General features: G+C 44.9%; 1 protein-coding gene across 3 annotated transcripts in view; it reads right to left on the bottom strand.

Annotated features, from left to right (window-relative positions):
* Positions 1-22,179, bottom strand: part of NRP2 (neuropilin 2) — a 249,962-nt gene that overhangs the window by 114,651 nt on the left and 113,132 nt on the right. For all 3 annotated transcript variants that reach the window (XM_082232237.1, XM_082232238.1, XM_082232236.1), the window contains exon 8: positions 2,754-2,898. In XM_082232237.1, coding sequence (XP_082088363.1) covers positions 2,754-2,898 — 145 coding nt within the window. The remainder of the gene's footprint in view (positions 1-2,753; positions 2,899-22,179) is intronic.

Genomic DNA, 22,179 nt, shown 5'->3' with positions numbered 1-22,179 from the left:
AGAAAACACTCCACCGCGTCTACAATCTGAGTTATGTTTCATGGCCCAGAAGTTTCCATACATGAAGGTAACGTGTGCATTGAGCTAAGGAGAGATGCTTGGGCAAGCTTCGCATGTCAGAACGATTAGGAGTCCCATCACCATCAAATAATGAATTAGATTTTAAGCTGGACAAGGCATCATCACAGATCACCAACAGACAGAATGGGGAGTTGGGTCCTTTCCCTGTGACTTGTCCCTCTTTCGTTACAAGTCTCCCTCCCTCAGAGGTGCTGCCTGGACAACCAACCACATGGCTCAATAGAACAAAAAGTTATCTGAATAACTTCCATAATCCCCTCTTCTTAATGGCCACAGTTTATTTCCCCCCCCTTTCTTTTTATTGAATTTCACTTAAGTAACCAAAAAGAAAAACAAATCAACAATTACAAAAAAGATATCCAAACATAACATAAAAATAACATCAATTTCCATTACAGTTCTTTATCTTCACACTTGAATCTTTATGTCTTTAAATGCTTAAATCAATCCTCTACACTCCTATTGGCCTCCATCCCTCCCGATTTTAGGCTTCTTAGTATAAATAATTTCTTTCTCCTGCAGCCGATAATTGTTAATGGTTTACACATCATAAGATCTATGTCAAACCTGCTATAGTTTTTAAGTTTCTATAATTCCCTTCAATGTATGTCATAAATTTATTCCAGTCGCTAATAAACTTTGTATTTTTTTGGTTTCTAATTTTTTGTGTCATTTTTGCTAATTCAATAAATTCAAATAATTTTATTTGCCAATCTCGAATCGCTGGGGTGTTTGAACTTTTCCAATTTTGGGCAATTAATATTCTAGCGGCAACTGTGGCATACTGGAATAATGTCTTATCTTCTTTTTTGATTTCGTCCCCAATTATTCCTAGTAGGAATTTAATGGCCACAGTTTAAACGTTCCAGTTTAAACTAAGAGGCGTCAAGCACTGAGAAACTGAACATCCACAAATGCATTTAGAATATTCTCTTTCACTCCTTCAGGAGATCTTTTGGCAGACGTGTTTCTCTTCCATTTCATCGTCCAGCACTGCCCTGTTTTAGAACACGCGAACTTTTATATTTTGCACCGTTTTAATGGTATTTCATTTTTTGGCTGTCGTTGCACATTTTGCTGTGAACCACCTTGATTTTTTTATATATGGGAGAGATCTATATATTTTAGATTTGCAGGGTCCATTAGCAGAGCCATCCCAGCTGATGACTGAAGAAGGTGGACTTCCGTAAGTGACATCGCATAATCTGGGTAGCAGGGGAGAATAAGTCTGGGCTGTTCAGATGTGGAGAATCCTGCTTCAGCGAAGGACTGGCAACACCATGAACTGCCGTTGTGGTGATCAGGAATGTGGTGGAGGCCAAGTGCTTTAAGCCTCCCATTTCGCTGGCATGATACCAAACCAAGCCTCTCTTGCCACCCCATTACCCTCCCTGCTGCCTGTTCAAAAAATAACAGAACAACTATGCAAGGGCAAGCGTCACTTCTGTTTTGAGGCATATTCTGAACCAGGCACTTTCCGGCTCATACCCAACGAAATTATCCTATTAGCACAAGAGCGGCTGCTTGCACAACTTCCCCTCCTTCTGTCTCCCTCTCCCCACCTGCTCCAGATGGTTGACAGAGTCCCCAGAACAGATTTCAGGGTGCACAGGGAGAGCGAGGGCAAATTCCATTAAGCAAACACCCCATAGTCAGGATCGTCCACCATCTTCCCTTCTGGGAGTGGGGGGAGCTTCCCTCCAGAAAAAAGATCTTTGTGGACTACATACAGTTTGTGAACTATGGCCTCAGGCTAGTTGCTGCTTGGTTAGCTCCCAAGTCTTTAATTCTACAGAATAAGATAGCTGAGGCACATCCAACAGGTAGATCACTGGATGTCAGTTGTAGATCACTGGCTACCCCCACAGAAGGTGAACAACTTTTGCTCCTCTAAAAAAAGCTCAATATTCTTGTCCTGCAGCCCCCCCCCAAAAAACGGGCCTTCCTCCTTCCTAAAGAAAGCTGTACAACCTTGACCTGACCCCCCCAAAACAGGGCAAAAAAGCTCAACAACTTAGACCTGACCCCCTCCAAAGGGGGTAGATCACTGCCAGTTTTTAACTCTGTGAGCAGATTGCTGTATCTTGGCAGTTGGCCACCCCTGAGCTAGTTGAATTACTCCCACAGCATTCCAGGTGTCTCTTCACAGGAGGCTGTTGTGACAGTGGTTGCAGGTGGTCATGATCTACATTTAGGTAATCCACAGCTGGTGATCTCTCTTCCGTCACACACAGCAGTCTTGTTCCCCAGATCAGTCTATTTCTGGTCTGTGTCGATTGTGCACATGCTTATTAACAATTCCATTCCATCCCAATTCTGTTGTTGTTGTTCTAATCCATGCAAACAACTGTGTTTAAAATGCAATTTTTGGGTAATTATTTTTTTATTGCATTACAATACGCAAACCAGACTAATTTTATCTCAGGGTATGCATATTTAAAGGAATTTTATCCCAAAGCATGCATTTGTTTATGGATTTTGGTACATGTTTTGAGCCAAAAACCATATATCACAGAATTTGAAGAAGTGCAAAATCTAAAGAATAATGATGTTTTGATCCACACGTTATAGTCTTGGGAGGTGTGACTTAAGTCAGAACAACTAAAAATGCTGGCCAAGTGAGATTTTCCTCCATCCCTGTAATCAGGAAAGGACAACTAAAAAACACAAACCTGTGATCCGACAGCCATACAGTTCCAAACGAAGTGCAATTCCGCTGTGCCAAACCTGGGGCCGGATCCTGACAAACCGAGTCAGCACTGGAGCATGGATCTTGTTCAGAACCACTTCCGAGGCATCGGTGTTAGCCTGGAATACCTGGAAAGGAGAGAGTGCAAATATAGCGTTATCCTTTCCTATTCATCAGAACAAGAAAGCCTGGAATGTGAAAGGGGAAAAATAAGAAATGAAGATGACTGTCTGAATGGTTGCACAAAATGTCAGAGAGGATAACTGGCTAGGGTGAAGGTTGTCAAAAGTTTCAATTAGACTCAATTTCTTTGCCTCTAACAACAACCTAACCTGCACATTCGTTGTTTGCCAGTGGTTATGTTTAACTCCTGTTGTCTTGAATTAAAGAACCTTTTAATGAGGGTGAAAGAGGAGAGCGCAAAATATGGTTTGAAGCTCAACATCAAAAAAACGAAGATCCTGGCCACTGGTCCCATCACCTCCTGGCAAATAGAAGGGGAAGAAATGGAGGCAGTGAGAGATTTTACTTTCTTGGGCTCCATGATCACTGCAGATGGTGACAGCAGCCACGAAATTAAAAGATGCCTGCTTCTTGGGAGAAAAGCAATGACAAACCTAGAAGGCATCTTAAAAAGCAGAGACATCACCTTGCCAGCAAAGGCCCGTATAGTTAAAGCTATGGTTTTCCCAGGAGTGATGTATGCAAGTGAGAGCTGGACCATAAAGAAGGCTGGTCGCCGAAGAATTGATGCTTTTGAATTATGGTGCTGGAGGAGACTCTTGAGAGTCCCATGGACAGCAGGAGGATCAGACCTATCCATTCTTAAGGAAATCAGCCCTGAGTGCTCACTGGAAGGACAGATCGTGAAGCTGAGGCTCCAATACTTTGGCCACCTCATGAGAAGAGAAGACCCCCTGGAAAAGACCCTGATGTTGGGAAAGATGGAGGGCACAAGGAGAAGGGGACAACAGAGGACGAGATGGTTGGACAGTGTTCTCGAAGCTACCAGCATGAGTTTAACTAAACTGCGGGAGGCAGTGGAAGACAGGAGTGCCTGGCATGCTCTGGTCCATGAGGTCACGAAGAATCGGACACAACTAAACGACTAAACAACAACAACATGTTTAACTCCATGGCATGAATATCTTCACCTAGGCCTATCTTCTAACTTTTAAAGGAAAAAAGAATAGCCCAAAATTATTTTTTTCATGTCAGTTGGTACCTCAGTTCTATCCTATTCTGTTATGACAACAGCTTAAATGCAAACCCAGACAAACCAATTAAATAAAAAAGAGCTTCTGATTTCAGATGGACAAGCCTGAAACACTTTGGCACAATTCCCAGGAGTGCAAGATGTTCAAAACACTCCTCAAATCTACAGCCCAATTGACTGAAATAGAGCATACAAGCAACAATTAGCGTTATCAGTTGAACTACTGACTTTACCCACTCGTTCTTCAGCTTCAATATTTACAAAGTGGGCGTAATAATCATAATAATTCTCTTTTGTAAGCACTGCCGATTCAAAACCAGCCCATTAATGGATGCTGCCATTGGAACGCATTCGTTTCCTCCATGGAAGCAGCAACCTCTCCGAATAAAATCATGTCAGTCATTTCCCTTCAATGCACACGCGCACACGTACAAACACCAGAAATAAAATAAAAACTTTTTTAAAAAAACAAGACCTTTATTTGGTACAAGGCATGTTGCAGGATTATTCAAACAAACGGCTGTCTTACCAGATGGTCTTAATCGATAATTACCATATGGACCATTCCACCACCACCACCCCCCCTTCTGCTATTTTAATAGCCTGTGTAAGTGTCAGCAAATTTTCTTTGGGGGCTTCATCTTCTACGTGGGGAGAAAAAAGACAAAAGAGATGTTCTAAAAAGAAAACTGCTACGACCATCCTGGGACACACTCCCTGCGTGCCAGAATCTGAGGGGTCCTCCTGGCTGAACTCTCATCTGTTTCAGACCAGAGAATCCAAGTTTTTTTCCTTTTGTGAGTTTTCGGTAGGTGTGCAAATCTCCACTGACTTTGCTTGTGGCTTCGATGCTGGATTAAGCAGAATTGAATCAGACTAGCACTGAAAAGCTAAATCACTTAATCTTTAGAGTCCAGGGATTCAAGAAAAGGCTCTCTTTTTGAAGATCCAACGGCATTTTCCTAATATTCCAGGGGAACCACCATTAAAGGGATAATGCAGATGTTTCCTGGGTTTGTAACAATCAACTTTAATCACCTTGGGGCAGAAATAGTTTGCCAGAGTCCATGTATCACAACTGCAGTGTCCTCTATGTGAACTTGCTCTCTGCAGGAACGCATGGGGCAGTCGTTCCCACAGCATCAAGCGTGGGAAGAGAAGCCCGGATGCAAACCACGAAAGATCACAACATGGAGATGGAGTCCTGGTGGGTCTTTCAGCAAAAGACCATCAGTGGTCCCTCCTAGTCCCAAGACGATCCTTTATCCTTTTTAAAAAAATTCTTAATGTATTTTTTTTTTACTTTTCAAGTTTATACATTTTTGACATTTCAAAACTTGACTTCCTTCCCGCTCTTTCTGCAGTTCCTTAAATTCATTTTTAGTATCTTCTACATATCCAAATTAACTTAATTTGCTCATTTATTCATCTTCTTTACAACTGCAGGTTATTACAATAATCCTGCTACTGTTTTAATCTGTTTATAATTTATCTGTAAATATTCAATAAACCATTTCCATTCTTTTATATATATATAAAAATCTTATCTTAATTTCTTATTCTTTTGGTAAGTTTCGCCATTTCTACATATTCCGTAAGTTTTTGTATCCATTTTTCCTTTGCTGGGACTTCTGCTTCTTTGCATTTTGGGGCAAGTAACATTCTAGCTGCTACAGTAGCATACATGAATAAGTTTCTATACATTTTAGGTAGTTCTGTCCCTATAATTCCCAAAAGAAAAGTTTCTGGGTTGTTGTTTTTTACAAACGTTATTTTAAACATCCTTTTCATTTCATTATATGTTATTTCCCAGTCCCAAACTGCTCCTGGGTATTACTTTATCTCTGCACAACCACAGGGAGCCTCAAAAAAGCCTTACATTAAGGGGAGTTTACAAAGCACCCTTCTCTGTAAGGGTTCCTGGGATTTATTTATGTGACCCACCTCTATAGATCTCACTAAGTAAATGGCTGTTAATGTGCAAGGAAGACAGTGGCGAGGACTGATGATGTGCCTCTTATTCAATTGTTTCTCAATTTGATCCTTTCACACCTTTTTGCATGTTTTGTGGTATTTTATGCATTGTGACTTGCCATTAAAGGTAAAGGGTAAAGGGACCCCTGACCATTAGGTCCAGTCGTGGCCGACTCTGGGGTTGCAGCACCCATCTCACTTTATTGGCCAAGGGAGCCAACGTACAGCTTCCGGGTCATGTGGCCAGCATGACTAAGCCGCTTCTGGCAAACCAGAGCAGCGCAGGGAAACGCTGTTTACCTTCCCGCCAGAGCGGTACCTATTTATCTACTTGCACTTTGACGTGCTTTTGAACTGCTAGGTTGGCAGGAGCAGGGACCGAGCAACGGGAGCTCACCCCGTCGCAGGGATTCGAACCACCGACCTTCTGATTGGCAGGCCCTAGGCTCTGTGGTTTAACCCACAGTGCCACCCGCATCCCTTGTAAACTTGCCATTACAGTTTAGTAATTCTTCATTGCAATTGTTAAGTGTAAGCTGTTTAAATATTATTGTGAGATATTTCATTTTTCTGTTCACTATTATATTGTAACAGATTTTCGAATACGTCTTTATTTGATACGTTTATTTTAAAGTTAGGCTTTTATTATGACTTTTTTGCATTGGATCAGATTATTAATAGGTGTGTGATCATTGCTGTCTATTTTGTTCTATTTATTTTCAGCTTGTAAAAAGACTTGTGTATAGTAATATGGAAAGGCGGTACACAAACGAAAAGTGAAATGAAATATAAATGCTCGACTCTGACCACTGCCGAGAATGGCCATCCACAAAAACTATTATAATTGGAGACATCTGAAACTTTAAAATACTTAAAAGCCTATAGAGGCAACTCAGCAGTGCATCTCTCTCGGGATTCTGGCACGCCAGCAAATGGAGTTTGTGCTAGGAGGAGCTGAATAAACGCCTTGCTAAATCCATGAGGCCCCTTTTCGTCAGCAACAACTGTGCCACAGTCACAACAAGTGTGTGCGATGGTGGATTCCAGTCTTCAGGACAGCAAAGTCGGGCGAGATGTATATCAAGGAAGACTTTGCCTGCAAAAATCTGTGCTGGTAATTGGGATCTGGAGTAGGTTTAGAGTTGAACAGAAATGCTAATCCAGAGAATACGGATCACGCTGGTACCGTTTAGAAACACAGCGTGGTTGATGTGTTTTTAATATCCTACTTTTATCCCAGCAGACCCCTCCTTTCTCCTCTCCCTTCGCCTGCTCAGCAGTCGCAGAATACCCTTCCTTCAGCAGGAGGCCTGGAAACATCAGCGTCTGCTGTGAGTGGCCTTCATGTGTGCCAATATCCAAGATTCTGTGTGCCAGGATATATTTCGCCACTGAAGCTGAAGCCTGTAGCTTTGTGTCAACCCACAAAGCTGATCTGCAGCATGTCATCTAAGAACCTAAGACAAGAGGGACCCCATCTGGCTCCCCACGCCTGCCCTGATTTCAATTTCCCTCCTAATCCTACTTCTGCTGCTTTCACAACTTCTGCCGCAAAACCTTCCTTCTCCAAACACGTATCTAGGTGTCTCTGAAATTTATTTATCTTTTCCCCCTTTCAGCCACCTCCTCCCCTGATTTGTTCCATATGGTGATTACTTCTAATTCTGTCTTGTTTCTTCAGTCTGCACACCAATTTTATTTTATTTTTCAAGCCTCCTTTGCAGTGTGAAAGTTATAGGGGGCAATGCTTTGTCTGAAACAGTGGGTTGCTGCCAATAACTTTAGCAACTCTCACTTCCTCGTTTACACCCTTCTCTTTTTATGGCTTCACCATCTTTATCAATCCTTTCTGGAACGCTGATAAACAGCCTTTAGGTACAGCCTCTTATTTCAAAGAGGGAAGGGGTGGGTGGGAAATAGTGTTAACAACCTTAGCTGCTGCATCGCAACTTCAGGCTACATTCATTCATTAGATTCAGCCAGGTGTCTAATTCCAAACAGATGGGCAGGCCTAAAGATTTCGGAATTCCTCTTAGCCTGGCCTTACCTCCAGAAATTGCAGGATTTAGGTATGCGTAACTTGCAATGAAAATCAAACAGAGCGCTCCGAAACAGGCTGTGCCATTTCAAAGGCCAGGGAACAACCGCTGTTATCCAGGGCTTCACTCTTTCCTGTGCAATAACAGTCCCTGCTACCTGCACACAGAGTCCAAAGTGAATTACTCGTGGTATTTCTTCTGAGGGCTTTAAACGATAACAAAATTATCTCTTAAATTCTATAAAGCTCCAGTATCTTTGTTGTTCCGCTTAACAGTGCCTTTCTCATGAACTATTGCCACTGAAAGCCCCCAAGACATTATCTTGATCACATCCCCTACTGCCCTAAGTCTACTTCTTAAATTCAAGATACAGATTGCTTCAAATATCACTCTCCTTGATGTTTAGCCTCCTCGACAAAGGACAACTACAGTCTGATGGCCTTCTTCCAACTGTTGGGTATTATGGGTTTGGAGTGCCTCAAATTATGCACATTCAAGTAGCCCATAAGAAACTACCTTTGAGGGCAACCAATGTAAATGCCTAGATTGCAAAATGGCAGCTCCACTATCTCCATATTTGTTGTTGTTGTTTAGTCGTTTAGTCGTGTCCGACTCTTCGTGACCCCAGAGCACACCAGGCACTCCTGTCTTCCACTGCCTCCCGCAGTTTGGTCAAACTCATGCTGGCAGCTTTGAGAACACTGTCCAGCCATCTCGTCCTCTGTTGTCCCCTTCTCCTTGTGCCCTCCATCTTTCCCAACATCAGGGTCTTTTCCAGGGAGTCTTCTCTTCTCATGAGGTGGCCAAAGTATTGGAGCCTCAGCTTCACGATCTGTCCTTCGAGTGAGCACTCAGGGCTGATTTCCTTCAGAATGGATCTGTTTGATCTTCTTGCAGTCCATGGGACTCTCAAGAATCTCTTCCAGCACCATAATTCAAAAGCATCAATTCTTCAGCAATCAGCCTTCTTTATGGTCCAGTTCTCACTTCCATACATCACTACTGAGAAAACCATGGCTTTTACTATACGGATCTTATCTCCATATTTATCCTGGTACAAAAATACACACATGAATAACATCTGCCCCCTGACAGGTTTGAGTATGCCTTCCTGAAGGGAGAAAAATTAATTAAACAACGATGAAGCAAGCTGCTTGTAATTTGGAGTGTTTGGTATCCAGATTTGATCTTACTGCTCTGTGCACTCAGGACATCACAACTGTTTCAAGTCTCTTCAGGCTTTTCCTCAAAAGCAAAGTACGTTTGAAAAACTCAACTTCTGGTTTTTCCCTGTGAAATCTTTGCACTTAAATCTACTGCTGAGAGCACACTGCGAGGCAAGCCTTCTCGTTTTTATTGGAACTAAATGCAAACAGGCAGCTTCCCAAGGCATAAAATAGCACCACAATGGATTATTAATGGAAAACATGCAACGCTCACAGCTTCTAGAAAATAACATTTTCGTTGTCATCTCACAAACATAAAAAGTTTGAAACTGCAATTACAGTGGTACCTTGGGTTACATACGCTTCAGGTTACATACGCTTCAGGTTACAGACTCCGCTATTACCTCAGGTTAAGAACTTTGCTTCAGGATGAGAACAGAAATCCTGCTCTGGTGGTGCGGCAGCAGGAGGCCCCATTAGCTAAAGTGGTGCTTCAGGTTAAGAACAGTTTCAGGTTAAGAACGGACCTCTGGAACAAATTAAGTACTTAACCCGAGGTACCACTGTAATCCAGAATGTGGCAGCTAGACTAGTGACTGGGAGTGGCCGCCGGGACCACATAACACCAGTCCTAAGAGATCTGCATTGGCTTCCAGTACATTTCCAAGTACAATTCAAAGTGTTGGTGCTGACCTTTAAAGCCCTAAATGGCCTCAGTCCTGTATACCCGAAGGAGCATCTCCACCTCCATCGTTCAGCCCGGACGCTGAGATCCAGCGCCGAAGGCCTTCTGGCGGTTCCCTCGCTGTGAGACAGGGAACCAGACAGAGGGCCTTCTCAGTATTGGCGCCTGCCCTGTGGAACACCCTCCCTTCAGATGTGAAGGAAATAAGCAGCTATCTTATCTTTAAAAGACATCTGAAGGCAACCCTGCTTAGGGAAGTTTTAATATTTAATGCTGTATTGTTTTTAATACTCGATTGGGAGCCACCCAGAGTGGCTGGGGAAACTGAGCCAGATGGGCGAGGTATAAATAATAAATTTATATATTTTATTATTATTATTATTATTAGAACTTCACACACTCATCCATGTTTCACATTTTTCATCCCAGCTATACTCTGCCATTTCAGATCCTTAGCTGTCTCAAAACTATTTCCCACATCCAGTATACATCAATATAAGGGGGTAGGGGGCACAATAAGACTTTAGCAAGGAGCCACTCTCAAGAGGCGAGTGGCCGAGTAAGAGCCATCATGAGCCGAATGCAACTCTCAAGCAGTTTAAGTACCGCTTTAGTTCAAGGCGGCAGATGGAATTGAAAGAAGCCCATATTGTGGTGCAGGATCTATGGATCTTGTGCTCCATCAAGCCAAACCCAGTCTTTCCAACCACTTCCTGTGGCCAGGACTACCATGTTTCCTGCTGTCCCAGGAAACCAGCCAAAACAGAAATCTTGGGAGGGCTGCTGTCCGCTTGGCAGATCCTGATCGCAACTTATGCATGCGAGGAAACCAGAAGTATAGAGAATTGCCCTTCCAAGCCTCTTCTCTTTGGGCATAGGAAGGAGGGGGTTGAAGCCACACAACAACAATAACCCCAGGATTGGGGAGGAGGACCAAAAGGAATATTTTCTGGATGCCGTCTATGGGGTCTGGGTTGTGAAGGTGTGTCGGTGGAGGAGCAGAGTCGTAAACGGTACATAATAAACAACTACAATGGTACCTCGGGTTAAGTACTTAATTCGTTCCGGAGGCCCGTGCTTAACCTGAAACTGTTCTTAACCTGAAGCACCACTTTAGCTAATGGGGCCTCCCGCTGTTGCCGCGCCGCCGGAGCACGATTTCTGTTCTCATCCTGAAGCAAAGTTCTTAACCTGAAGCACTATTTCTGGGTTAGCGGAGTCAGTAACCTGAAGTGTCTGTAACCTGAAGCGTATGTAACCTGAGGTACCACTGTATTTCGATTTGTAGTTTTCCCAATTTGTAGCTTTTAACCCAAATGAACGGCTTTACCCACCCACCCTTTCCTTTTTTGACTGCTACTGCCACCCCCCCAAGACATACATACACCTGCCCTTCACCTCATGCATATACTTAACATTTACTGCTGGTTCTCGCTATCCAGCGGGTCGACATGTATCGATAGTCAATAAAGATCTGACCTACATAATTAATTTGCTTTAAGACACCAAGGGAGTGCGCAGAATGACATGGCCGGATGAAGGGCTTTACCCACCCCCCTTTCCCTTCTCTCTCCCCCCCCCCCATTCCCCTCTATTGGATTTCATGGCCAGGCCGCTCTTCCAATGTTAAAATGTCCCACTGTCAGTTTGGAGCGTGTGTTTTTTCAGTTCCAGTGGGTGGGTGGGTGGGGGGGAGCCTGCCAGCTACAGCGTCAGCAGGGAAAGCAAAGCAAAAAAACAAAACCAGGTGGGTTGAGCATGAGCACACATTACATCCAAGAAGCAGTTTATGACCCCAAAGACCCTTCGCCTTATTTATTTTTCGTTCTGGTTTTCTCGTCAAGAGTTTCTGAGGCCATTAAAAGGGAGAGGGGTTTGTGTTTTCTGGGAGGGGACCAGAGTTGGGGAGAAAATTCCCCTGCATAATTCGTGCGTGCTTGGGCCTGTCTCCCTGGACCACTTGGATTACTTTACCCACCCCCCGTGGAAAGAAAAAACACTAACAGAATTAGGGGGTTCAGGACTTCAGAGGGAGAAGAATGAAGGAGGGATGTCTGTGGAGATTATCTTTCTGCTACAGAGAGACAGGGCTTCGGGTGGAGAGCAGGGAAACTCCAGGCACACGACGACTTTGAAGGAAGAGGAGCAAGGAACTGGCCTGGCTTTCATTATATATGGGCGTAGACACTTCAACATGAGTGATGCACTTACATGAGAAATGACCCTACATGATAGACCATACAAACTTCCATTCATACAGTGGTACCTCGGGTTACATATGCTTCAGGTTACAGACTCCACTAACCCAGAAATAGTACCTCGGGTTAAGAACTTTGCTTCAGGATGAGAACAGAAATCGTGCTCCGGCGGTGCGGCAGCAGCAGGAGGCCCCATTAGCTAAAGTGGTGCTTCAGGTTAAGAACAGTTTCAGGTTAAGAACGGACCTCCGGAACGAATTACGTTCTTAACCCGAGGTACCACTGTACAGGCTTCCTGCAACTGGTCTCCGATTTTACAGGGATTCCCCTTCCACAGGTCTTTAGAACAGGCCAGGCAAGTGTCTGAATCAGCCCTTATCCACTAACAGTGTTTCCCAAACTTGGGTCTCCAGCTGTTTTTGGACTACAGCTCCCATCATCCCTCGCTAGCAAGACCAGTGGTCAGGGATTATGGGAATTGTAGTCCAAAAGCAGCTGGAGACTCAAGTTTGGGGGATCCTGCACTGGAAGCACAATTCTGCACTTGCAAGCAATGTAAGATTATGCTCATATGACCAGTCCCCTCTGCATAGCTGTCAACAGTTTCCTTTTTTAAAAGCGAAATTCTCTTATTCCGAATAGGATTCCTCACGAGAAAAGTTGACAGCTATGCCCCTCTGGGCACTGACAATGGTAACACCAAATGTCTACCTCATTCACATCTAAAGCAAGGGGTGAGGGACGCTCCCTGCATTCAGCCGTCTCCAAATTTTTTACTCCTGTCCTGGCTGGAAGAAAAGGGATTGAAGTGTTGAAGTGACAGAGGAAATCAAGGAAGGTAAAGCTCTGTGTGTTTGTGTATGTTTTTTCTTTTATTTAATATTTATACCTCAATTCTCTTTTCCAAACAACACTGAAAGTGGCTTATGGCATGGACTAAAACAATAAATGCAGCCATATCAAGACAATGTGCAATAAAATGCATTTATCTAATACAGTGGTACCTCGGGTTAAGTATTTAATTCGTTCCGGACGTCTGTTCTTAACCTGAAGCACCACTTTAGCTAATGGGGCCTCCTGCTGCCGCCGCGCCACCGGAGCACGATTTCTGTTCTCATCCTGAAGCAAAGTTCTTAACCTGAAGCACTATTTCTGGGTTAGCGGAGTCTGTAACCTGAAGCGTATGTAACCCGAGGTACCACTGTAATAGTAATATCCCCAATTCGTATGAACTTTTCACGCCGAACCAATTAAATAATATAACAGCATTAAACAAAAATTAACTAAGTCATCCAGTCCACTGTAACCTTGCTCCCACCCACAGTTTTGTGTAAATAATTAGGACCTCCCCACCCCTTTACATGTGAATAGGGAAGACACATGAACAACCAAGATGGCTGACCTCTTCAGGTCTCATTTGGCCCTCTGTAGATGTTCAACAGATTTACAGTGGTACCTCGGGTTACATACGCTTCAGGTTACATATGCTTCAGGTTACAGACTCCACTAACCCATAAATAGTACCTCGGGTTAAGAACTTTGCTTCAGGATGAGAACAGAAATCGTGCTCCAGCGGCACGGAGGCCCCATTAGCTAAAGTGGTGCTTCAGGTTAAGAACAGTTTCAGGTTAAGAACGGACCTCCGGAACGAATTAAGTACTTAACCCGAGGTACCACTGTAACTGGAAATCACATGCTCTCTTCCTTAGCTTCCTGCCTATTTTCCTGTACATTAAGCAATCACAGGGAAACGTTAACTTCCAGATGTCCACTATAGCAGTATTTATATCACTGATCCAATGTGGAGTAGCAACCAGAACAGGCCTGGCACAAGCACAATCTGCCAGCTGTATATTTGCAGCCTCCCGGAGCGTTAAGAAAGGCACACATTTCAGGAGCCTGACAATACCACTTTGCTGCTGTTCTCCAATATATTTCAAAGCTCGCGGGAAGGGTATCTTTGCCTCATCTCTTAGAGCAAGGAACGGAGGCACAGAGCGAACCAACTAATTCAGCCTAAGCCACAGCAAGCACCGAGGTACCTTCTGGCCTTGGAAATGTCACTCTAGTTCCCTGCGCACTACACAGCCCTGGATGGTTGCTAAATGCCAAAATGTTAATTTGCACAGAGACTGTGAAACCTGTGAAAGGAAAAACAGTATATATATATATTGAGGGAGGGGGGTCTTTTCAGCAGCTGCACCTAGTACACTTGGCTCCCTTCTTACCGGTTTTTCATTTTTTTACTGAGCACTTTATTTCATCCTGGTGAATTTCTACAGATAACATTTTTTTTATGCTTGGTTTTTACTGCTTCCCCTGTCTCCTTCCTTTTGGGTGGTTGTTCTGCGATATTGTGATTTTAATCCAAGCCACCCTGGCTGGGGATTTTGCACCAGAAGTGTGGAATGTAAATATTTTAAGAACTAAAATAAATTGAATAGACCCCTCTCAAATGAAAAACAAAATTAAAGCCCTGACTTTTAGGCTGTTTACGTAATTTGGTTTGTTGCATATAAAACAGTGCAGTGTAAGCAAGGCATTGTAAATGGACTGTACGTAAAGGCTGCCAGGTTGTGTCACTCTCCGCATGGCAGTGAAAGTCCAGATACTGGACCATAGCTGTCAACTGTCCCTTATTTGGCGGGAAACTCCCTTATCCCAGCGCCGTGTCCCGCTGCTGTCCCTTATTGATGTCCCTTAAATTTCCTGGGTTTCAAAGGAAGCAGCTCCTCTCCCTCCCTCCCTGCCGGCCAGGGAGGAGGGAGGCTCCAACTGGGTTGCTTGGCTGCGTTGCTCACCCAATAAGGAGTCTAAGAACAACGGTGGGGGGGGGGGGAGCTTGCATGCCTTGTGCTGATCAAATCAGCTGTGTTGACTTTGCTCAGCGCTTCCCAGTGGAGAGGTGACAGTGGTTTTCCTTGCTGCATCCCCTTTGCTGGGTTGCTGCGCTGTGGGAACCAGTGCTTGAGGCTTCGTTTGGCTGCTGGCTGGGCTTTCTGCCTTTGGCTCGGAGGGGCTCAGAAGTTGAACCTCCCTGTGCTCTGAAAATCCCTTATTTTGGCTGCTGATTCCTTATTTTCAAGGCTGCTGGTCCCTTATTTTCAAATCTGTAAGTTGACAGCTATGTACTGGACATTTACGCAATGTCTCTCAGGAAGGTGAACAAGGCCAAGTCCAATTATTTCTGCTGGTCCCCTATAAAGCACTTTGGCATATTCCAGTTCTGGACCTACAGGAGATGGTTCCTTCAGCCAGGGACATTGGGGTCCCCAATGCATTCATAAAAATATTTTTAAAGATGCACACACCCCACTTCCAAACATCCAAGGTCACAGGAACCAAGCATGGTGGGCCATCAGCCAGCTGAGGGCTGGCAATAAGGATGGGAGCAGTGGCAGATTTATGGCCAGATCCCATTGGCTGTGGTGCTAATGCCTGCTCTCCTTTCTGGAACAAAGTATTTGCCTGGGCAGCTGTGGTCAGACAAAGTTTGAAGGAAGTGGTAGGATAGCTGCCACTCCTTTGGAATCTGGAGGTTGTTTGGGAGTGGGAGATGTGTGGAAGCCATTCCACCTTATCTACTTTTTGAAATTGGCGGATTTACCCATCCCTTGCTGGCAGAAAAACACTTCCAAGCTGAGAAGGAGGACGGCTTGGAGTCTTAGATGGGTGGGGGAAATGGTGCCAAAGAAGGACATAACTTTCTTTATGTATGCTACAACAGCAGCAAGAATACTTATTGCAAAGTATTGGAAGACACAAGATCTACCCACTCTGGAAGAATGGCAGATGAAGGTGATGGACTACATGGAATTGGCGGAAATGACTGGCAGAATCCGAGACCAGGGAGAAGAGTCGGTGGAAGAAGGTTGGAAGAAATTTAAAGACTCTACAGCAGGGGTCTGCAACCTTTAAGACAAAAAGAGCCACTTGGACCCGTTTCCGAAGGGAAAAAAACAACTGGGAGCCGCAAAACAAGCCAAATGTAAATAACCACACATTCTTCCCCTTCCCCCATTCTCTCTCTTTTCCCTGAGTCTATTTCAGATAGCAAAGAGGGGTATGGTACCTCTCATATCCATTTTTTGCAAAGCACCATGTGCATAGAGGGCATTATACAAATTAATACATAGAAAAGTGTCTGTCCCTCCCTGCAGTTCAACTCCCTCTCTTTTTACTAACAGTACATATCCATTCCTTCTGCTGGTGCAACTTTCTCATCATTTCTACATAGCAGCATTTATAAACCAGTGCCAGAGAAACTGGGTGAAAGGAAGGTGAGAGGGAAGAGATATGAATATTTATATGTGTGTATGTATACATACATACACCTGCACAATTACAGGTTTGAAGCCAACTTAAAATAAGCAAAGGAATCTGTAGTGCTTTCCATGGGATCCGGGGACATGCCAGCTAATACTCTTCCTTTCTTCATTTGCTTGTCTCTGCAGCAAATCTTGAGGGGGAAGGGAGAAGGGCAGGAATTGCATAGGCACAAGAGAACGGGGAAAATCCCGCATGCAGGATTTTGGTGCCTAACAGCCCCCCCCCTGCAATTGCTCTCGTGGTCCCCCGCCTCTCCTGCTGGCTACCTCTGGACCCCCTCCTCGTCACTGACGTTATTCACCCCTTCCTCCCTGACAGGGAGGGCGGGCCCATTTTGTGGTTCACCTAGGGGGTCTCCCTCAACTCGGCAGCCACTCAGAAGCAAGGCACGGAAAAGGATCCCGAAGCACCACCGCCACCCCCCCTCTCTCTCTCTCTCTCTCACACACACACACATACCGCCCCGCCATCTCGAGCACTCTCTCTCTCTCTCCCTCGCCTCAGGTGCCGCGCGCGCGCGGGGCTGAGGAGAGTGTGGCCTGGGTGGGCGGGGGAAGCTATGAGCCGTGAAGCCGCCTGACAGAACTTCCCTCCGGCGGCGGCAGCAGCAGCAGCAGCAGCCCTTCTCTGGCCGCCGCCGCCGCCTCCTCCTCCATCCCAGCAGCCGCCGCCTCTCAAGCTCCGCTGCCGCCGCTGCCTTGCTTTGCCCAGCTCGGCTGCCCAGCTCCAGCCCCCTCCTCTTTCTGGCGCTTCTGCTTTTCTGCTCAGGGTCCCCCAGGATCTGCGGAGCCGCGGCAAAGGTGTAAAAGAGCCGCATGCGGCTCCGGAGCCGCGGGTTGCCGACCTCTGCTCTACAGAAATACTGTAAAATTAATGAATGTTAGAACGATGTTGGATAGAAACTAAGGGGTTTTTAGCTGCTATACTATAAGGGAATATGAAAAATGGATTACTAATAGGTAAAGATTTAATGTTATAATATTTTAAGATCAAAGATTAGGATAAACAAAGAGGGGAAGGATTTGCTGAACCAACAAACTGAACTGGAATACAAAAAAGGGAGGCGTGAGGAGGTCCGGGAAACAAGCTAATGAAAAATAAGTAATGGAAAGATTGAGTTGTTTTTAATTATTTTTATTTTGTATTTTTTATTATTATTATTTTTTGTAATATTTTGAAAATCTTAATAAATATCTGATAAAAAAAATAGATGGGTGGGGAATCAACCACCGCTTCCTTGCTCATGTTGGGCACTTCCTGGCTTGAGTACAGGGGCTGCAATGGTAGTGGCTGTCCTCAAATCCAGTTCTGGGGGTGGGGAGATTAAGAGGGAAAGAGAGAAGATTTCCTCCTCTTTGTCCCCCATCGGATCCCACTTGCTGCAATGTATTTGTATATGCTTCATGCAGCTCTCAAGGCATGGCACTAATAATTTAAGTAAAGGTAAAGGTAAAGGGGTCCCTGTCTATTAGGTCCAGTCGTGGCCAACTCTGGGGTTGCGGCGCTCATCTCGCTTTATTGGCCGAGGGAGCCAACGTACAGCTTCCGGAGCTGCACACGGAATCACCATTTACCTTCCAGCTGGAGCAGTACCCATTTATCTACTTGCACTTTGACGTGCTTTCGAACTGCTAGGTTGGCAGGAGCAGGGACCGAGCAACGGGAGCTCACTCCGTCGTGGGGATTCGAACCGCCGACCTTCTGATCAGCAAGTCCTAGGCTCTGTGGTTTACTCCACACAGATTTTAAAAGACCAGTATTTTTTTTGTAGATGAAAACACTCTCCTCTTCCTGAAGGACCTGAAGATCGTTCGGTGATGCTGATGGCAGAGGTGAGGTTTGGAGAATTCAATCAGTTCAGCTCAGGTGTCAGGTGTGCAAATCCCTTTCCACCCCACTCCGTCCCTCCTTCTCCCTGAAAGCAGCATTGCTCTTTATGAAAAACAACACAACCATCCCCTTCTGCTGAAAGCTCTTGCTAATCTTGTTTTCCCTCCTCTTTATTCAACTTATCCCTAGTCCCTTGTCTCTGGCGCACTGCATCAAGACTGCCAACAACCAGGGAATTGGGAGTGTACTGGTCTTCACAGCTTATAGAAATCCCCAACAACACTAGTTCTTTTCGCCTCCCTTGGTACCAGCGATGACTGAAGGCGGGGGCTGCTCTTTTACTTTCTGGGGGAAATATAATCTTTCTTCTCCAGCTTTGCTTCATACAGCTCTCCCTGCTTCTTTGGCTCTCTCTGTCTCAAATTCTTTTATGAAGATGTAGATGTTAGTTGACCTGTCAGCAGCACCAGTTAAATTTGGCTCTGAGCCCAACTTACAGATTCAGCAGAGCAGGGACTCACTGCTAGCTACAGAGACACACACGTATGTATGTATGTATGTATGTATGTATGTATGTATGTATGTATGTCTCCGTGTGTGCACATATATACATGCATAAGCAAAATTTGACAGAGTCCTCCTCTGTTCTCTTTCCCTGCACTCCATGGCACCAAATCACACTGCGGCAGAATTGACAAATCTATTTGGCATGGCGTAGCTATTTCAATTTGAACCATGCAGAGTGCGGCACTGAGGCACCACAAAAGAAACCCAGCGTGGAATCTGTGCATTCAGTTCAGAACTTTGGGGGCTTCCTGACAGGAGAGGAAGGCACCCTGGAAGAGAGAGAGAGAGAGAGAGAGAGGTTGTGCAATCAGCTTCCCCCAGCGAACAACACATTCAGGCCATTTTCACTTAAACCAGCTTCTTCCTTCCCTGTACCTGAACATCAAATATGAAACCCGCAGTGGCACAAAATGAGCGTTTTGCTCTACCTCTGCTCTCTTTCCCACATTTCATACAAGATTCAACTCCCTCTGGGTTTATTTATTTGAAAGATTTCCATCTCACCCTTCCACTGTATTCCCAGAACAATTTTAAAATAATAAAATGGGGGTGAGAGAAAGGATTAAACAGTAACAAAAATAATAAAAACAGAGGTAGAAACAACAAATAAAAGCAATCCAAAGTTTAGTCAACAGAAGACCATCAACCTGGCAGGTCGTACGCTTGCCAGAACAATAATGTCTTGGGCAGAAGACAAGGGTGCAGAAGACAGAACTAAAGAGGGAGTCCCAAAAACTAGGCATAGTCACAGAGGAGGCCCACTCCCATGGTCCATCCAGTTGCGCCTTGACCACCCAAAGGACACCAAGTAAAACCACTCGAGTAGATCTTCATGAAAGGGGCAGGTGCTGACAGAACGAGACAGTCCCTCAGATATTGTAGGCACCAGCCATGTTGTTGTTGTTGTTTAGTCGTGTCCGACTCTTCGTGACCCCATGGACTAGAGCACACCAGGCACTCCTATCTTCCACTACCTCCCGCAGTTTGGTCAGACTCATGTTTGTAGCTTTGAGAACACTGTCCAACCATCTTGTCCTCTGTCGTCCCCTTCTCCTTGTGCCCTTCATCTTTCCCAGCATCAGGGTCTTTTCCAGGGAGTCTTCTCTTCTCATGAGGTGGCCAAAGTATTGGAGCCTCAGCTTCACGATCTGTCCTTCCAGTGAGCACTCAGGGCTGATTTCCTTAAGAATGGATACGCATGATCTTCTTGCAGTCCATGGGACTTTCAAGAGTCTCCTCCAGCACCATAATTCAAAAGCATCTATTCTTCGGCGATCAACCTTCTTTATGGTCCAGCTCTCACTTCCATACATCACTACTGGGAAAACCATGGCTTTAACAACACGGACCTTTGTTGGTAAGGTGATCTCTCTGCTTTTTAAGATGCTGTCTAGGTTTGCCATCGCCTTTCTTCCAAGGAGCAGGCGTCTTTTAATTTCATGACTGCTGTCACCATCTGCAGTGATCATGGAGCCCAAGAAAGTAAAATCTCTCACTGCCTCCATTTCTTCCCCTTCTATTTGACAGGAGGTGATGGGACCAGTGGCCATGATCTTCGTTTTTTGATGTTGAGCTTCAGACCATATTTTGCGCTCTCCTCTTTCACCCTCATTAAAAGGTTCTTTAATTCCTCCTCACTTTCTGCCATCAAGGTTGTGTCATCTGCATATCTGAGTTGGTGATATTTCTTCCAGTGATCTTAATTCCGGCTTAATTCCAGCCCTGCATTTCGCATGATGAATTCTGCATATAAGTTAAATAAGCAGGGGGACAATATACAGCCTTGCCGTACTCCTTTCCCAATTTTGAACCAATCAGTTGTTCCATATCCAGTTCTAACTGTAGCTTCTTGTCCCACATAGAGATTTCTCAGGAGACAGATGAGGTGATCAGGCACTCCCATTTCTTTAAGAACTTGCCATAGTTTGCTGTGGTCAACACAGTCAAAGGCTTTTGCGTAGTCAATGAAGCAGAAGTAGATGTCTTTCTGGAACTCTCTAGCTTTCTCCATAATCCAGCGCATGTTTGCAATTTGGTCTCTGGTTCCTCTGCCTCTTCTAAATCCAGCTTGCACTTCTGGGAGTTCTCGGTCCACATACTGCTTAAGCCTGCCTTGTAGAATTTTAAGCATAACCTTGCTAGTGTGTGAAATGAGTGCAATTGTGCAGTAGTTGGAGCATTCTTTGGCACTTCCCTTCTTTGGGATTGGGATGTAGACTGATCTTCTCCAATCCTCTGGCCACTGCTGAGTTTTGGCACCAGCCATATATGGCTTTAAAGGTAATGACCAACACTTTCTTAAGAATTGGAAGGGACCCACCCCATGGGTCATTTCAAACAATCCCCTGCAATGCAGGAATCTCAGCTGAAACACCCATCATAACAGATGCCCATCCAACCTCTGCTTTAAAACCGCCAAGGAAGATGATCCCACCACCTCTCATTGGAGTCTTTCCACTGCCAAACAGCTCTTACTGTCTGAAAGTTTTCCCCGAATGTTTAGTCAGAATCTCCTTTCTTGCAACTTCAAGCCATTGCCTCGAGTCCTACCCTCCAGAGCAGGAGAAAACAAGCATGCTCTCTCTTCCATGTGATAGCCCTTAAAAGTACAGTGGTGCCCCGCAAGATGAATGCCTCGCAAGACGGAAAACTCGCTAGACGAAAGAGTTTTCCGTTTTGGAGGTGCTTCGCAAAACGAATCTCCTATGGGCTTGCTTCACAAAACGACAATGTCTTGCGAGTTCCTGCTGGTTTTTCTTCCTCCCCCCCCTTTTCCTAAGCAGCTGATCCGATCAGCAGATAAGCCGCTAAAAGCCGCTAATAGCACTAATAGCGCCAATCCGCTAATCCGTCAATGGGCTTGCTTCGCAAGACGAAAAAACCGCTAGACGAAGAGAATCACAGAACAGATTCTTTCCGTCTTGCGAGGCACCACTGTATTTGAAGATGGCTATCATATCTCCACTCAGTCTCCTCTTTTCCAGGCTAAACATAACCAGCTCCTACAAGCGCTCCTCATAAGGCTTAGTTTCCAAACCCTTGATCATCTTGGTTGCCCTCCTCTGCACACGTTCCAGCTTGTCAACATCCTTCTTAAATTGTGGTGCCCAGAACTGGACGCCGTATTCCAGGTGTGGTCAGACCAAGGGTTTGAACTGTGCCTGGTAATGGGGTTGCTGTAAAACTGAGCTCCCTTGCTGCCACATAATGGGGCTTGAAAATACTACTTCCAGACCAGCTTCTGCCACATTCAGCCTGCAACTGCTGAACTAATCTGAGGCTAGCTGCTAAACAGGGATGGGGAACAACGTACAGTGGTACCTCAGGTTAAGTATTAATTCGTTCCGGAGGTCCGTTCTTAACCTGAAACTGTTCTTAACCTGAAGCACCACTTTAGCTAATGGG

The sequence above is a fragment of the Podarcis vaucheri genome (assembly GCF_965113315.1).
Source record: "Podarcis vaucheri genome assembly, chromosome: 1".
Lineage (NCBI taxonomy): Eukaryota > Metazoa > Chordata > Lepidosauria > Squamata > Lacertidae > Podarcis > Podarcis vaucheri.
This window is presented reverse-complemented; position numbering and strand designations above follow the sequence as displayed.